Here is a 13,074-nt window from a genome sequence, read left to right as displayed (position 1 = left end):
CCATATGCTGCGGAGCAACTAAGCCCATGTGCCACAACTACTGAGTCTGCACTCTAGAGCCTGTGAGCCACAACTACTGAGCCTGCGTGCCACAACTACTGAAGCCCATGTGCCTAGAGCCCGTGCTCAGCAACAAGAGAAGCCACTGCAATGAGAAGCCCGCGCACCACAAGGAAGAGTAGCCCCCGCTCGCCGCAACTAGAGAAAGACCGCGCGCAGCAATGAAGACCCAATGCAGCCAAGAATAAATAAATGTATTTCTTTTAAAAAATGCAAAATAAACCTGCAGGAAGAAGTAATAAATTAGGGCTATGCTTCAAAACTGGCAGACTTACATAAATGCCCTTGGACTACGTGCATGTTATGAATGTGTACAAAAGCATTAATTTTGTCAAAAAAATTTGGAGGGAAAAGTTTTGAAATTTTTCTGATGGCAAATCATTTAAAATATTTTTTATATTAAAACAAATACATTGTGGAATAGAATGTAAAATCTGAATACACGTTTAAAATAGAAGAGGAAACTTCAAAGAAACTTTCCAACTGTCATTTCAGACAATACCTGGACAGGTCTAGGGCACAAGGTTACTTTCATTTGCAGTAAGGAGTTTAGTGGTAAACTAAGGGGAACGCTGAATTGGGAGGTTGATTTCAGGGGCAAGAAGACGCATGTCAACTTGCAAATTTCTTCTATGAAAAAATACTAAGTATGTGACCCTCAGAACATACCTTTCTTTATAAAAGACACCCATGCCAGTCAGCCCTTTACTGAGACATGCAAAGTGAGGAGTTGCTCTAGAGGCAAGAGTTTAGATCTTTTCTCCTAGCCCCCAAGGCACAGTCGGGCTTTCCAAATTGCCTTTGTTATACTCTTAAAGAAACTAAGTAAGGTGCCTGAGTGTCAAAAAAAACAAGCCATGCAAGAAAGAGCCATCTTCTCAGAGGATTCTTCAACCTATCACTGGAAAACAAAACAATGATAAGACTCCCTCTAAGAGGATTTTTATACATAATAGTTTAACCATTCTACCATTTTAATAGAGCTCTGTGGCTTTTGCCATTAAGAATGATCTGTCATGTGTCACTGTTTGAGAAAAAGGGACTAACCTTGAAAGTTGATGGCAAAGGTTATACTTTAAGACAATGGGAAAGAGCTATACAGTTACTAAGATATCTCTAGGAAAGCTATGTGGGAAGAGCTATTAATACTTAAGACATGCAAATCCACATCTACTTTGGCACAGCAAACACATGTTTGACACAGAGAAATGAGTGAATAAACACTGGATAGCCATAGCTATTACCTAAAAATTATGTGTGACTGATGTGTATTTATCTAGAGCAGGAGTCCTTAAACCTGACTTGCACATCAGATTATGTAAGGACTTCAAATTCTGATTCCTGAGCCCAACTCCAGACTGAGTAAAAAGCTCTATGGATGGGACCTGGGAATCAATATTTTTAAAGCACTCAGATAATTTTAATACAGAGGGCTGCAGATCCCTGGTGGATGTCCATAGTATATTAAGGAAAAAAACAAGTTACAAAATAATGTGCATATTATCACACATTGTATTATGATAGCTGTATTAATACACACATATGGGTTTATAAGAGCTGAGATAAATGCATGCAAAGATACTACAAACCATTAACGTGGAAAGGACATAGGTGATTATTAACATTTTTCATCATCGTTGGAATAGTTTCATTTTTAATTTAAAATAAAATGATAAAAAATTATTAAAAACATGATGACCATTAACAACAGGAGACACTAAATGAGGAATCTACAGGAACTCTGTACTATCCTTGAAACTCTTCTGTAAATCCATAATTACTCCGAAATTAAAAGTTTATTTAAAAAAAAATGACTGCCAACATGAAAGACATACATTGCCCACAATCCCATCACTTGAATAAAGCTGTATCTATCTCTGCATGTTAACTTCTAGCCTTTGACCCCAGCATTTATACTACAAATTCGTATGCTTCGCATTCAGCTCCGCTTGACACTAATTGGATGGTAAACCATTCAAGTACCTACATTACCTTGATAATCACATTTTCAAGGCTATATAATAATCCATCACCTTGATGTGCTGTAATTTAGTAAAAACATCCTCTACAGATCAACGTTTAAGCCCACCCCAGGTGTCTGTTATCATAAATAGCACTGCAATAAAAATGTAGACCTTTTGCTTATTCTCTTGAGTAATTTGTGGTAGGAATTATTATTAGTAGAGTCAATGCTAAATAGTGGCAAATACTGATAATTTCCCGAAAGTTATATATGCCATTTGTAACATTACCAGAATTTAAATAACAGTGTGCCACTCCACTATTGAATTTTTTTCCTTAATTTACTAAAGGTAAAACAGTCCTTCAAGGTGGCTTTCATTTCTATTCTGCCCCCTCTCTTTTGTTTCTTTTATAGGAAAGAACTGGCACCAGCAGGAACAGGATGGGTTATATCAATACAAAAACAACATCTGTATTCCTTGGTTGGGGCAAGAAAAGGACTTAAATGCAGAAGTCTTGAGAATATGGGAAAAATCACTTAGATGCACAATGCTTAACCACCTGTAAGTTCATGAGTTCTGCTGGGACCATGTCAATTAACGGCATAATCAAGCTATGTGCAAACTAAAGTGCACTTGAAATGCTACCCTAGATAAATTAACAGCCATAAAGACTTAAGAAGCTGGTCAAAGTACCGTAAACTGGATCTCACAACAAGGTTGAAAGTGCTCTTGACATCACTCTCAAACTTTCCTGTTATTCCTTCTGAAAGAAAATGAAGAGTTCACGGACAAGGGCATCCCAGAAGGACCTCTTTCACATTACTGTGTTCCTGGTAAATAGGATGGCAATTCTCCCAGCACTTGTACTTGTTTTCAAACATGAATATTTAAGACCTTTCCAAAAGAACTGGTAAGAGTTGTACAACCAGAAAAGACCATACAAGAGATTGTGTAAGACATAATGGCAAATGTAATGAATTAGCACGTGATCGCTTTCCTGAAGGTCCAGTCTTGCAAGGGTGTGGTGAAGGGGCACTGAGTTGATTCCTTCATTGGATAGGTGGCTTTAAACCTTTCCGAAACTACCCTACTAGGCTGTCTCAATTTTAAGCACCCCCTCCCGTGTGTGTGTGTGTGTGTGTGTGTGTGTGTGTGTGTGTGTATTTTTTAATTCAAGATTCATTCAAAGGTATCAAGTTCTTACAATGTGTTAAAGATACAGAGACAAAGATAGGCAGGTTCTCTATTCTCAAAGAGCCTCCAGGGACTTCCCTGGTGGCGCATTGGTTAAGAATCCACCTGCCAATGCAGGAGACACGGGTTCGAGCCCTGGTCCGGGAAGATCCCACATACTGGTGGAGCAACTAAGCCCATGTGCCACAACTACTGAGCCTGCACTCTAGAGTCCACAAGCCACAACTACTAAGCCCGCATGCCACAACTACTGAAGTCCATGCGCCTAGAGCCCGTGCTCTGCAGCAAAAGAAGTCACCGCACTGAGAAGCCGGCGCACCACAACAAAGAGTAGCCCCCGCTCACGTCAACTAGAGGAAGCCCACACGCAGCAACGAAGACCCAATGCAGCCATAAATAAATAAATAAAATTAAAAAAAAAAAAAAAAGCATCCAGAATTTTCTTCATAAACTACAAGGCGCTAGAGAAATGTTTTTATTACTAATGTATATTACTTAACCTCTGATTTAAAAAGGGGTATTTTAATAACTGTCCTGTCTCTTTTTCGGGGGTTATCATTAGGGTCAAATGAGATGTGTCCCATGTAAGCAGTAAAGTACTTAAACATAAGGCACTGTCATTAAAAGAATCGCTTATGATTCTCAAAAGTAAAAGAAAAAAGGGGATAAAGGCCAGACGGAATCCCAATGTCTAATATTTGGGGAATAGCTAATAAATATAGCCTGATCATGGAAATTTTTAGTTATAAAAACTTACACCCAGAAAGAGCTTTTAAAGATGAGGAAAATGCATATATGTGAAGAAACAGTAGGCCCTAATTATATTTTTAAAATATGAAGAAAGAAAATATGCCCAAATATCATCAGTAAATCCCTCTGTTTGGTGAGATTAAAGATAATTGCTTTCCTCCTCTACCCTGTGCAGCACTTTACAGACTCTGACAGGTATATGTACCTTGGTGATACGGTGAAAAACAGAGCAGAAAAACAGATTAGCAACTCTCTCTTATGATTTATTACACTTTATATAGTGTCTAACTTGAAACCAATTTACCTACTTAATCACGTTAAAGCTAAAGATATTCATATATTTTCAAGGAGTTATGCAAATAGCCCTGACACTGTCTGGAACTGCACCACTTGAACAACTATGAGAACAGTTATTTACATGAGAGGACCTCTAAGGACCCTTCTGACTCCAAGACGGATTTCGCTAATCTCAGCTCAAATGCCCCACAGTTAGGCCCACCTTGCCGCTCTATCACAGTACCTTGTTTTGTATTCTTTGTATCACAAATTATTATCTGAAATAATTCTGCTCATTTGCCATTTCTACCCCTCACCCCCTACAGAATATAGGCTCTGCGAGAGTAAGACTGTATCTGCTTTGCCCCTCACTGTATCTCCATCATCTAGCAGACAGTGCCTGGTGCAGCTGGTGTTCACTAAACATTTGTTAAATCAATGTGCCCAAGTCACCTAGCACCCAGTCCTCACCCCAATGGCATCCCCACCAAGGTCACTAATTTCTCCTGTGCTCCCATCCCTACAATTTAAACTATCCCCCAAAGCATTAATTAACATGAAAATCAAGACAGGAATTCAAAGCTGTAGAGAATAATCAACTATTCTCTAGGCAAAAAGTGGCCACATCTGCTCCACAAGTTCACAGTCTCACTGAAGCAGAGCTAAGGATCATATGAAAAACTCCAAAGCTTTCGAGTTTTTCACAGCCTCTTCTCAATTAATTCTAACCACACCCACCCCACCTTCCCGTCCAATAGACAGGCAGCTGTGCTACAGCACAGCTCCTTACAGATGGAGCCTGAGGCTAGGCAAAATGCAGCAGACTCCCTCAAGCCACACAGCTCAGGAGTGCTGGAAGACAGAAACTGCAGCAGAGAATAGAGCAGAGGAGCAAACTCACAGGCACGCAGGAGGGGCATCAGTCAGAATAGGCTCCAAGGATCCTTTACAGTTTTAAAAATTATTGAGGACTTCAGTATGTGAGTTAATGAGGGTTATGGCTACTGATATTTATCATACTGGAAATTAAAACCAATTCTTAAAACATTTAAATAAGTTATTTATTCGTTTAAAAATAACAATCATGAGGTCTTCCCTGGTGGCCCAGTGGTTGAGAGTCAGCCTGCCGATGCAAGGGACATGGGTTCCTGCCCCAGTCCGGGAAGATCCCACATGCCGCAGAGCGGCTGGGCCCGTGAGCCATGGCCGCTGAGCCTGCGCGTCCGGAGCCTGTGCTCCGCAACAGGAGAGGCCGTAACAGTGAGAGAGGCCCGCGTACCGCAAAAAATAATAATAATAAATAACAATAATGAGCCCATTACATGTCAACAGTTTTTCATGTGTGTGGAGGGAAAAATGTTTTTCAAAACAAAAAAATATACTTGGTGAGATGAGAAAATGTCTTTACATTTCTGCAAATGTTTTTAATGTCTGGCTTGACGTAAAACAGCTGGATTCTCACAACTGCCTCTAAATCCAATTTATTGCAATACATTGTTCAGGTTGAAGCTTATGAAGAAAACCTACCTCACACAAATGTGCAGTTGGAAATAGGAGTATTTTAGTGGCTCTTCCAGATAATTATGGATAATCTTCTTTGATACTACTTCAAAACTTGACAAGTATAGTTTCTTAAAAGTTCACTGCAAATGGTGCAGCCACTTTGGAAAACAGCCTGGCAGTTCTTCAAAAAGTTAAACACAGAGTTACCAAGTGACCCATAAATTCCACTCCTAGGACAATACTCAAGAGAACTGAAAACATATTTCCAAACAAAACCTTGTACACCAATGTCCATGGCAGCCCTAGTCATAATAGCCAAAAGGCAGATACAAGCCAAGCCTCCATCAAACGATGATGGCTAAACAAAATGTTAGATGCCTACAACGGCATATTATTCAGACATAAAAATGAAGTACTAACACATGCTACAACATGGATGAGACTTGAAGACTGGCTTTTAACTGAAAGAAGACAGACAAAGAAGACCACATACTGTATGTTTCCATTTATATGAAATGTCCAGAATACGTAAATCCATGGAGACAGAAAGTTGACTAGTGGTTGCCAGGGGCTTGATGGGCAGGGATAGAGAGGTTATAGCTAATGCGTTTCTTAGGCAGTGGGGGGAATCAGATCCAGAAATATCTGCAAAACAAAACTGTTGCTGAAAGTTTCAGGGGATTCACGATCACCCCCCCCACACACACACACACACATACACACATACACACACCCCTAGGACTGTAGTCACAGATCACAAGTTTAAAAAAAAAAAAAGACACACGGGGAAAAATAAAAAAAGAACAAGGTACACCAGAATACCTAAAAGGCATTTGTAGGAGGAATTCCCTGGTGGTCCAGTGGTTAGGACTCTGCACTTTCACTGCTGAGGGTCCGGGTTCGATCCCTGGTCAGGGAACTAAGACCCCACAAGCCCCGCGGTGCAGCCAAAAAAAAAGTGGTTGTAGGGAAAGTCACAGTGTAGACAGCATCCGAGTCAGACAGGAAAAATTAGTAGGAGTGTGCCAAGCTGGGAAGAAAGGAAGAGTCACCCCAATTAAAAAGATGTGATTGTTTGTTCAACCAATATTTGAATACCCATGAAGTGCCTGGTACTATTCTAGGGACTGAGATTCTATGAACAACACAGACAAGGTCCCTGGTGTCCAAAAAAATTACGTTCTAGAAGGGAGAGTGAGGGAAGACAGATAAACAAGTAAATGATCCAGAAATGCTCAGTAAGTGATGCTTACCGCAGAGAAAATAAAGCAGGACTATGGGCAAGGAACTGAAATCACTGAGATTGTGTCACCTGGTGTGACCTGGAGCAGTAATAGTTAGCCTCACCTGAACTGACAAAAAAAAAAAAAAAACACTCACAATGCAGAGATCCTGGAACGGGCGTCTGGAGTTTTAGCTGAGTGCAACAGGAACCCAAAGAAGAACTATACACAAGGGAGTGCTGGGATTTTTTTTTTTTCTTTTCAGATTATCACTCCTCCTGCTGGTTAGAGAATAGACTGTAGGATAAGAAAGGAAGCAGGGCTTCCCCGGTGGCGCAGTGGTTGAGAGTCCGCCTGCCGATGCAGGGGACGGGGGTTCATGCCCCAGTCCGGGAAGATCCCACATGCCGCGGAGCGGCTGGGCCCGTGAGCCATGGCCGCTGAGCCTGCACGTCCGGAGTCTGTGCCCCGCAGCGGGAAAGGCCACAACGGGGAGAGGCCCGCGTACCGCAAAAAAAAAAAAAGAAAGGAAGCAGAGACCTGTTGGTGGGCTACTATAGCAGTCCAGGCAGGGAAAAGCAGAAGGTATCCGTGGCTGGGGAATGGTAGTGCCACTCAGTGAGGCTGGGAAGACTGGAGAGGAAGTGGTGGTGGAGAATCAGGAGTTCTGTTTTGGCCAAGTATGAGAAGCCGACAACGCACGCAAAAAGGGACGTCAAGCAAGCAACGGGATAGAAGAACCTTGGGGTTTCTGGATAGGTCAAGGCTGGAGTTAGAAACAGCAACAGCATACAGCTGGTATTTAAACCAATGGTGCTAGAGATGAGCTGGGTCAGCTGGGAGGAAGGTAGAGGGCTGAGTCCGGGGTCACTACAGCACCCACCTGACAGGGAAGGAACAACACGTGGCCATGAGCAGGTGTCTGCGAAGTTGTGAAAACACAAGTGCAAGCACTTAGTCTGCATGAATGTCACCGACGCATCCCAGTCACCAGAAGAGGCTTACAACACTCAGCCTCTCTGTTAGCCTGAGGTGAGAGGTGGGCTACAGTCCCCTAACTTTTAGGAGTTTTACAATCTCCTAAAACTAAGGTGACCATATCACTTAGTATTTCTTTTCTATTCACTGACAACTTTTATACGAATATGACCCTTGAGAATGAAAAGGGGAGCTTTTCTAACTGCATCAGCGCAAGAGTATAAACCAGGGTTGTCCCGGGTACACCCTGGCATATGCTCACCCTTTCTAAAAACCTAAACGCCTGAACTGGACTTCTAAACGAAGGGACAGTGCTCTAGGTAACATTTCCCACCAAAGCATCCTGCCTTTTCTCCCACAAATTCGCACAGAAAAGAAAAACTAAGCGGATGGGGAGGTGAAAAAAAATTCCACTCAATCACGTTATGCACAGAAAGAGCACCTCGTGGGTCCTGAGACGTCTCCCTGCCGGACAACCGAGCCCCTAAATTAAATGAAAACCAGGCACACCAGCGCTGGCTTCGTAGCTCAGCTGGGCATCTTACTGGCCCAGGCATCTCCACCTTTCCCAGTCTCGAGTTACCCTGCTGGAACCCGGGGACACCGCCCCCCAGAACGGCCGCGAGGAGAAGGGAGAAATGCTCGCCCCTGCTCAGCACTCGGCCTGGCAGGTAGGAGGTAAGGAGACGGCCCTCAGGGTGATAACAAGCACAGCGTAAGGGACCACAGCACCGGGTTCGAGTCCCAGCTCTGCCCCTGGCCTACCAACGAAATGGGCGGGTCCCTTCGCCCGTCCTCAGCCCCAGGACACGAACGCCCACCTCTCCGGAGGCGGCCCGGCGCACCGGACACTCGGGCAGCGCGGCTGCAGAGGCAGCTTCCCTCACCCGGGGAGGGAGGGCGGCCACTGACCTGCTTGAAGGTGCTGGTGAGGAAGTAGACGAGCGAGAGCCCGAAGACCAGGGCGAGCACCCACCTCTTCCGCAGGAGCCGCCGCCACACCATGGCCGCCAGGTTCACCATCCCGGCGCGGAGCGGGACAGGCCCGGGGCCCGGGCGGCATGGCCCCTACGCGGCCGGCAGCCCCATGGCTCGCAGCGGGCGCCGGCCCCGCAGCCCTCAGCCCAGCCAGCTCCCGTCAGCCACCCCGCGCCTCCCCACGTGACCTCGCCCCACACACCGCCTGCACACCTCGTGCGTCACCCGCCCGCCTCGCTCGGCCTCCTCCTCATTGGTCCCTGCATAGCGGCGGCTTCCTATTGGCTGAATTCCGGGAAGGGGGCGGGCAATCGTGTGCGTGCGGCCGGTGGAGTTGTTGCCCGGGTCTCGGCGCCGGGCGCCGCGACCTGAGAAAGAACCTGGGGAGAGGCCGGAAGCACTCAGAAGTCAGGTGCTCCCCGGGCCGAGCGAGTGATTGGCTTGGAAGCACGAGAATGATGCCACTGAGATTGCCGAATCGTCTGGGCAGGTAAAAAGATAACGTTATTTTTTTTCCCCCCGGTATGGTCAGCGTAATCTCCTGCCCTTTCAGTCCTGGGGCGTTTCTCGGTAAACTTTGGTTGCAGGAATGAAAAACGCTTGCAGCATTGTATACGGAGCGCACCTGCCTGCTTCCAGTGCAAGTGATGCAGGAGATGCTCTCTTGCGTGCATTTCGGTGCAGTCATATAACGGCTCGGGGGTGCAACCTAAAACCTCTCATACATTGAAAACTCTGGTGAAATCCTCCTTAGGGATGGAGCGCGATGTATGGAGCAGAGGGTAAAAAGGCATTTAATTCAGTCATTCAGATGCATCCCACGTGCAAACGTTTTATTACAGAATTCGATATTGGAATAATTATGTACGGCCTGCTGCCAACACAGGACCTGAAGCCCCTTCGAAAGCAAGCATCTGAAAGTGAAATCTTGGTTATTTTATTTAGGGGGCTGTGTCAAATTTATGGATGGAAACTTGAGATTCTGTATTTTATTTTCTCCAAGGATTTGCTGGTGATGAGGAATCATTGGCGGGGGAGGGGGCATTAAGGCGAGATTGCAAGTTCTTGAAACAGATTTAGGGGATGAGCTTTCCTTCATGTATGAAGATGGTGCTACTGACCCATCTTTTGGCTGATTTTCCAAATGAGAAAGGAGGCTTAGCTGGTGGGTTGTCTCGCTCATCAGTGGCCCTGGTAATACCAGTGCTGTCCCCTGAAGAAGACTGGTCAGGATCAGGAAGTCACTCAACAACCCGTATGGCACCCTGAACTAAGAGCGCCATCTTTGGTCCTGCTACAAAAACAAATATTCAAGGAAACTAAACCAACTCATGAAAAGTCTCTGGCCTTTATTTCTTCTCTAGAGTGAGAGGTCAGGGAGGGAACAAGGGACGTAGAAAAAGGTAAGTGAGAGACCCATTGATGTTTTGTTCATTGAGTAAATACTTGTTGAGTGCTACTCTGTGCCAGGCAGCGTTCTAGATGTGGAAGCAGAAGGGCAAACCAGACAGGCCGATCGTGTCTTTTGTGGCATTCGCATTCTAATGGAGGACAGGCCATAAATGAATAGGCAAATATGTAAATAAATGATAAGTGCTATGAAGAAGGTAAAACGGGGCAATGTATGTTGGGTCAGGAGGGTGAGAGGAGAAGGCCTCTGGAAGGAGGTGACATTTGTCCTGAGGGAGCTAGCCAGAAGGAAAAGCATTCTAGGGAGAGGGAACAGCAAGTATAAAGGCCCGGAGGCAGGGACAAGCTGGCGCGTTTGAAAAACGAAAAGGCCAGTGTGGTTGGAGGAGAGTGGAGGCAAATGAGGTTAGGAACAGGTGAGGCCTGCAGGCCAGGAACAGAGCTTGAATTTTATTCTGATTGCAGTGGGTAGCCTGCGGAGGGCCTTAAACATATTTTCTGTATTCCCCAATCACAACTCAGAGTTTGACAATAGGACAAGATATTAATACATTCAGATCATAACGGTCCTCAGGAGTCCCAACAAGGTATCAGTGGAAGGCTAACAAGGGACAAGGAGGCAACAGAACCATCTGCTTATAACTACCCATGAAGCCCTAAGACTTATTCTCAGGTTCAAGGCATCCCATGGACTATTCACTTAAGTGTTCTATTCCATCCAGGGTTTGGAGCCTCTGATAAGCTCCTGTGACCCGTGCATCCCTTTGGAGAGGAAGAAGAGGGAGAGGCCTGCTTTCTCTGGAATCCAGTGGTCACATCCCCACCTGAATGCCCACTTCAGGTGTCGTCAACATGGAGTTCTGAAGTCCCTGTGGTTCCTCACAGTGAACCAGGTGACGTGTCTCCATGAGAATTCAGATCTTCGTTACCACTGTATTAAATGTGAGGGCTGGAAGGAAGCTTTGGGTTCGGACACTTCACCCCTCTCCCATTTAACCTATGGGGAGTCTGAGGCCACAGAGAGGTTACCAATTTGTCCAGGGTCACACAGCAAATTAGGGGTGGCATCAGTCCAGGATCCATGTTTCCTAACTGTCTGCAGCTCACTTGACCTCCTCCAGCACCTCTTTGCTTTACAGTTCACTTCTTTTTCCTCTGACATGAGAACTTCCTCCACCTCCGGTCTCATCCTTCTCATCCATGAAATGGGCTGATGACACTTTCTTCATGGGACAGGGTGTTGATTTGAGGGTTGAATGGCATAACAGACTGAAACACAGTTTGCAAAATGTCAGAGAGCTCTAGGGAAGTAAGATACAAGTAGTACTTGTTTATGGTTACCATGGTGATCTGACAGGCACTGAGAATATTGGGAGACTCTGGCTCATGCATGTGTTGACTTTTAGGTCTTAAGGAAAATGCAGAGACGCCACAGCAGCAACACGGATAACGTTCCACCTGAAAGGTAGGCATCCCCTCATTCCATCTGAGGCTCTGAGCTTCAGGTGGTCAAGGGCAACCCAAAACTGGATGGAGTAATACCTGCCCCTCAGGGCTCCTCGTTGGAAGAGCAGAGGAGATCTGATTGGACACTGCTTTGCACGGCAATGGCCTCATATCCTCAACACGTGACAGCTTGCTGTTGCTCTTATGGTAATTCTCAAAGCCTGTGCAAACAGTGATCCACTTGACTCATTGTATCAGTGGTTGTACCCAGGGGATTTTAATTTATAGAGGTGTCTGAGTGGCAACATGGAGAGGCGGATGACATTGAAAGAAGATTTTTATTACTTGCATTTTCCAAGATAAGGAGGCATGTCACCCTATGCAGGGCCACATGGGGAAGCACCGGGGTCAGCCAGGAGGCAGAAAGGAGCAAAGGGAAAGCATAGGTCACAGCTTTTATTGTGTTTTCCACACAGAGTAAGGCAGGGGAGGGGAAACAACTTAGGATTGACTAGTTTGAATAATGTTGGTGGACTCTAGGCTGTAGGAGTGGTCTCTAGTTGTCTGTACCTGGCCCTGAGTGATTTGGGGCAGAGGAAATGTTGACTGAGAATGGGAATTAGATAAAGGAGGTGGTTAGGGATGTGAGCTCTGGATCACAGGGGAGTTGTAAACAACTTTGGCCATTAGTTTGACCCTATAATGTGCAGATGCCAAATAGACAAGTACAGAATCTAAGAAAACGCAGTTAAAACACTAATAAGCTAGAACTTCCATCTACTTAAGCCAAAGAGAGTACAGACCATGGGGACCTGTTCTCAGGTTGTGACAGTCTCCCAGCCACAACCCCCTCACCATGCTGGACCGTACATCCAAGGAACAGGCAGCCAAGCTTTTCCTCCCTTGCAGCCCATTTCAAGTCCCCTGCAATTCCTGAGATTGGCCACACAATCACGAAGTACCCACCAGTCCAGTATTGAGTTTTCCATCAAGCCTGCCTGTTCTGCAGGGAAGGGCACTGGCCTTAAGTCAGACAACCCTTGGCCAAAATCCCAGCTCAGCCACTTCCCCCTTTGCTGCCTTTGGCAAGCACTTTCACCTCTAGGCCTCAGTTTCCCCATCTATAAATGGCAGATAGCAAAACTCAGGTTTGCTTATGAATGAGTGAATGAGTGAAGATGCACAAACACGGAACCCAGCATCTAATAAGCATGGCTGTTGGAGCTTTTCCAGCCTCTGAAGACAGAATTACTCTTTGCTCTCAAATGAACGGTGAGGTCTTTGAGGACAGA

At 45.3% G+C, this 13,074-nt stretch overlaps 2 protein-coding genes across 7 annotated transcripts in view; one reads left to right on the top strand and one right to left on the bottom strand.

Moving 5' to 3' along the window:
- Nucleotides 1-9,114, bottom strand: part of SPRING1 (SREBF pathway regulator in golgi 1) — a 219,301-nt gene extending 210,187 nt beyond the window's left edge. For 4 of the 6 annotated variants that reach the window (XM_024758636.1, XM_024758634.1, XM_024758639.1 and 1 more), the window contains exon 1: nucleotides 8,861-9,102. In XM_024758636.1, the coding sequence (XP_024614404.1) occupies nucleotides 8,861-8,971 (111 nt within the window). In that variant the 5' untranslated portion in view covers nucleotides 8,972-9,102. Of the gene's footprint in view, nucleotides 1-8,860 lie in introns of all 6 variants that reach the window. The other 2 variants (XM_024758635.1, XM_024758637.1) reach the window with 2 other exon arrangements.
- A 196-nt stretch (nucleotides 9,115-9,310) lies between these two features.
- Nucleotides 9,311-13,074, top strand: part of RNFT2 (ring finger protein, transmembrane 2) — a 60,609-nt gene continuing 56,845 nt past the window's right edge. The window contains exons 1-3 of the mRNA XM_024758715.1: nucleotides 9,311-9,416; nucleotides 11,059-11,229; nucleotides 11,743-11,801. Of these exons, the coding sequence (XP_024614483.1) occupies nucleotides 11,755-11,801 (47 nt within the window). The 5' untranslated portion in view covers nucleotides 9,311-9,416; nucleotides 11,059-11,229; nucleotides 11,743-11,754. The remainder of the gene's footprint in view (nucleotides 9,417-11,058; nucleotides 11,230-11,742; nucleotides 11,802-13,074) is intronic.

This window comes from Neophocaena asiaeorientalis, unplaced genomic scaffold (assembly GCF_003031525.2).
Source record: "Neophocaena asiaeorientalis asiaeorientalis breed wild unplaced genomic scaffold, Neophocaena_asiaeorientalis_V1.1 scaffold77, whole genome shotgun sequence".
NCBI lineage: Eukaryota > Metazoa > Chordata > Mammalia > Artiodactyla > Phocoenidae > Neophocaena > Neophocaena asiaeorientalis.
The sequence above is the reverse complement of the archived record's forward strand: the minus strand, read 5'-3'. Positions and strand labels throughout refer to the sequence as shown.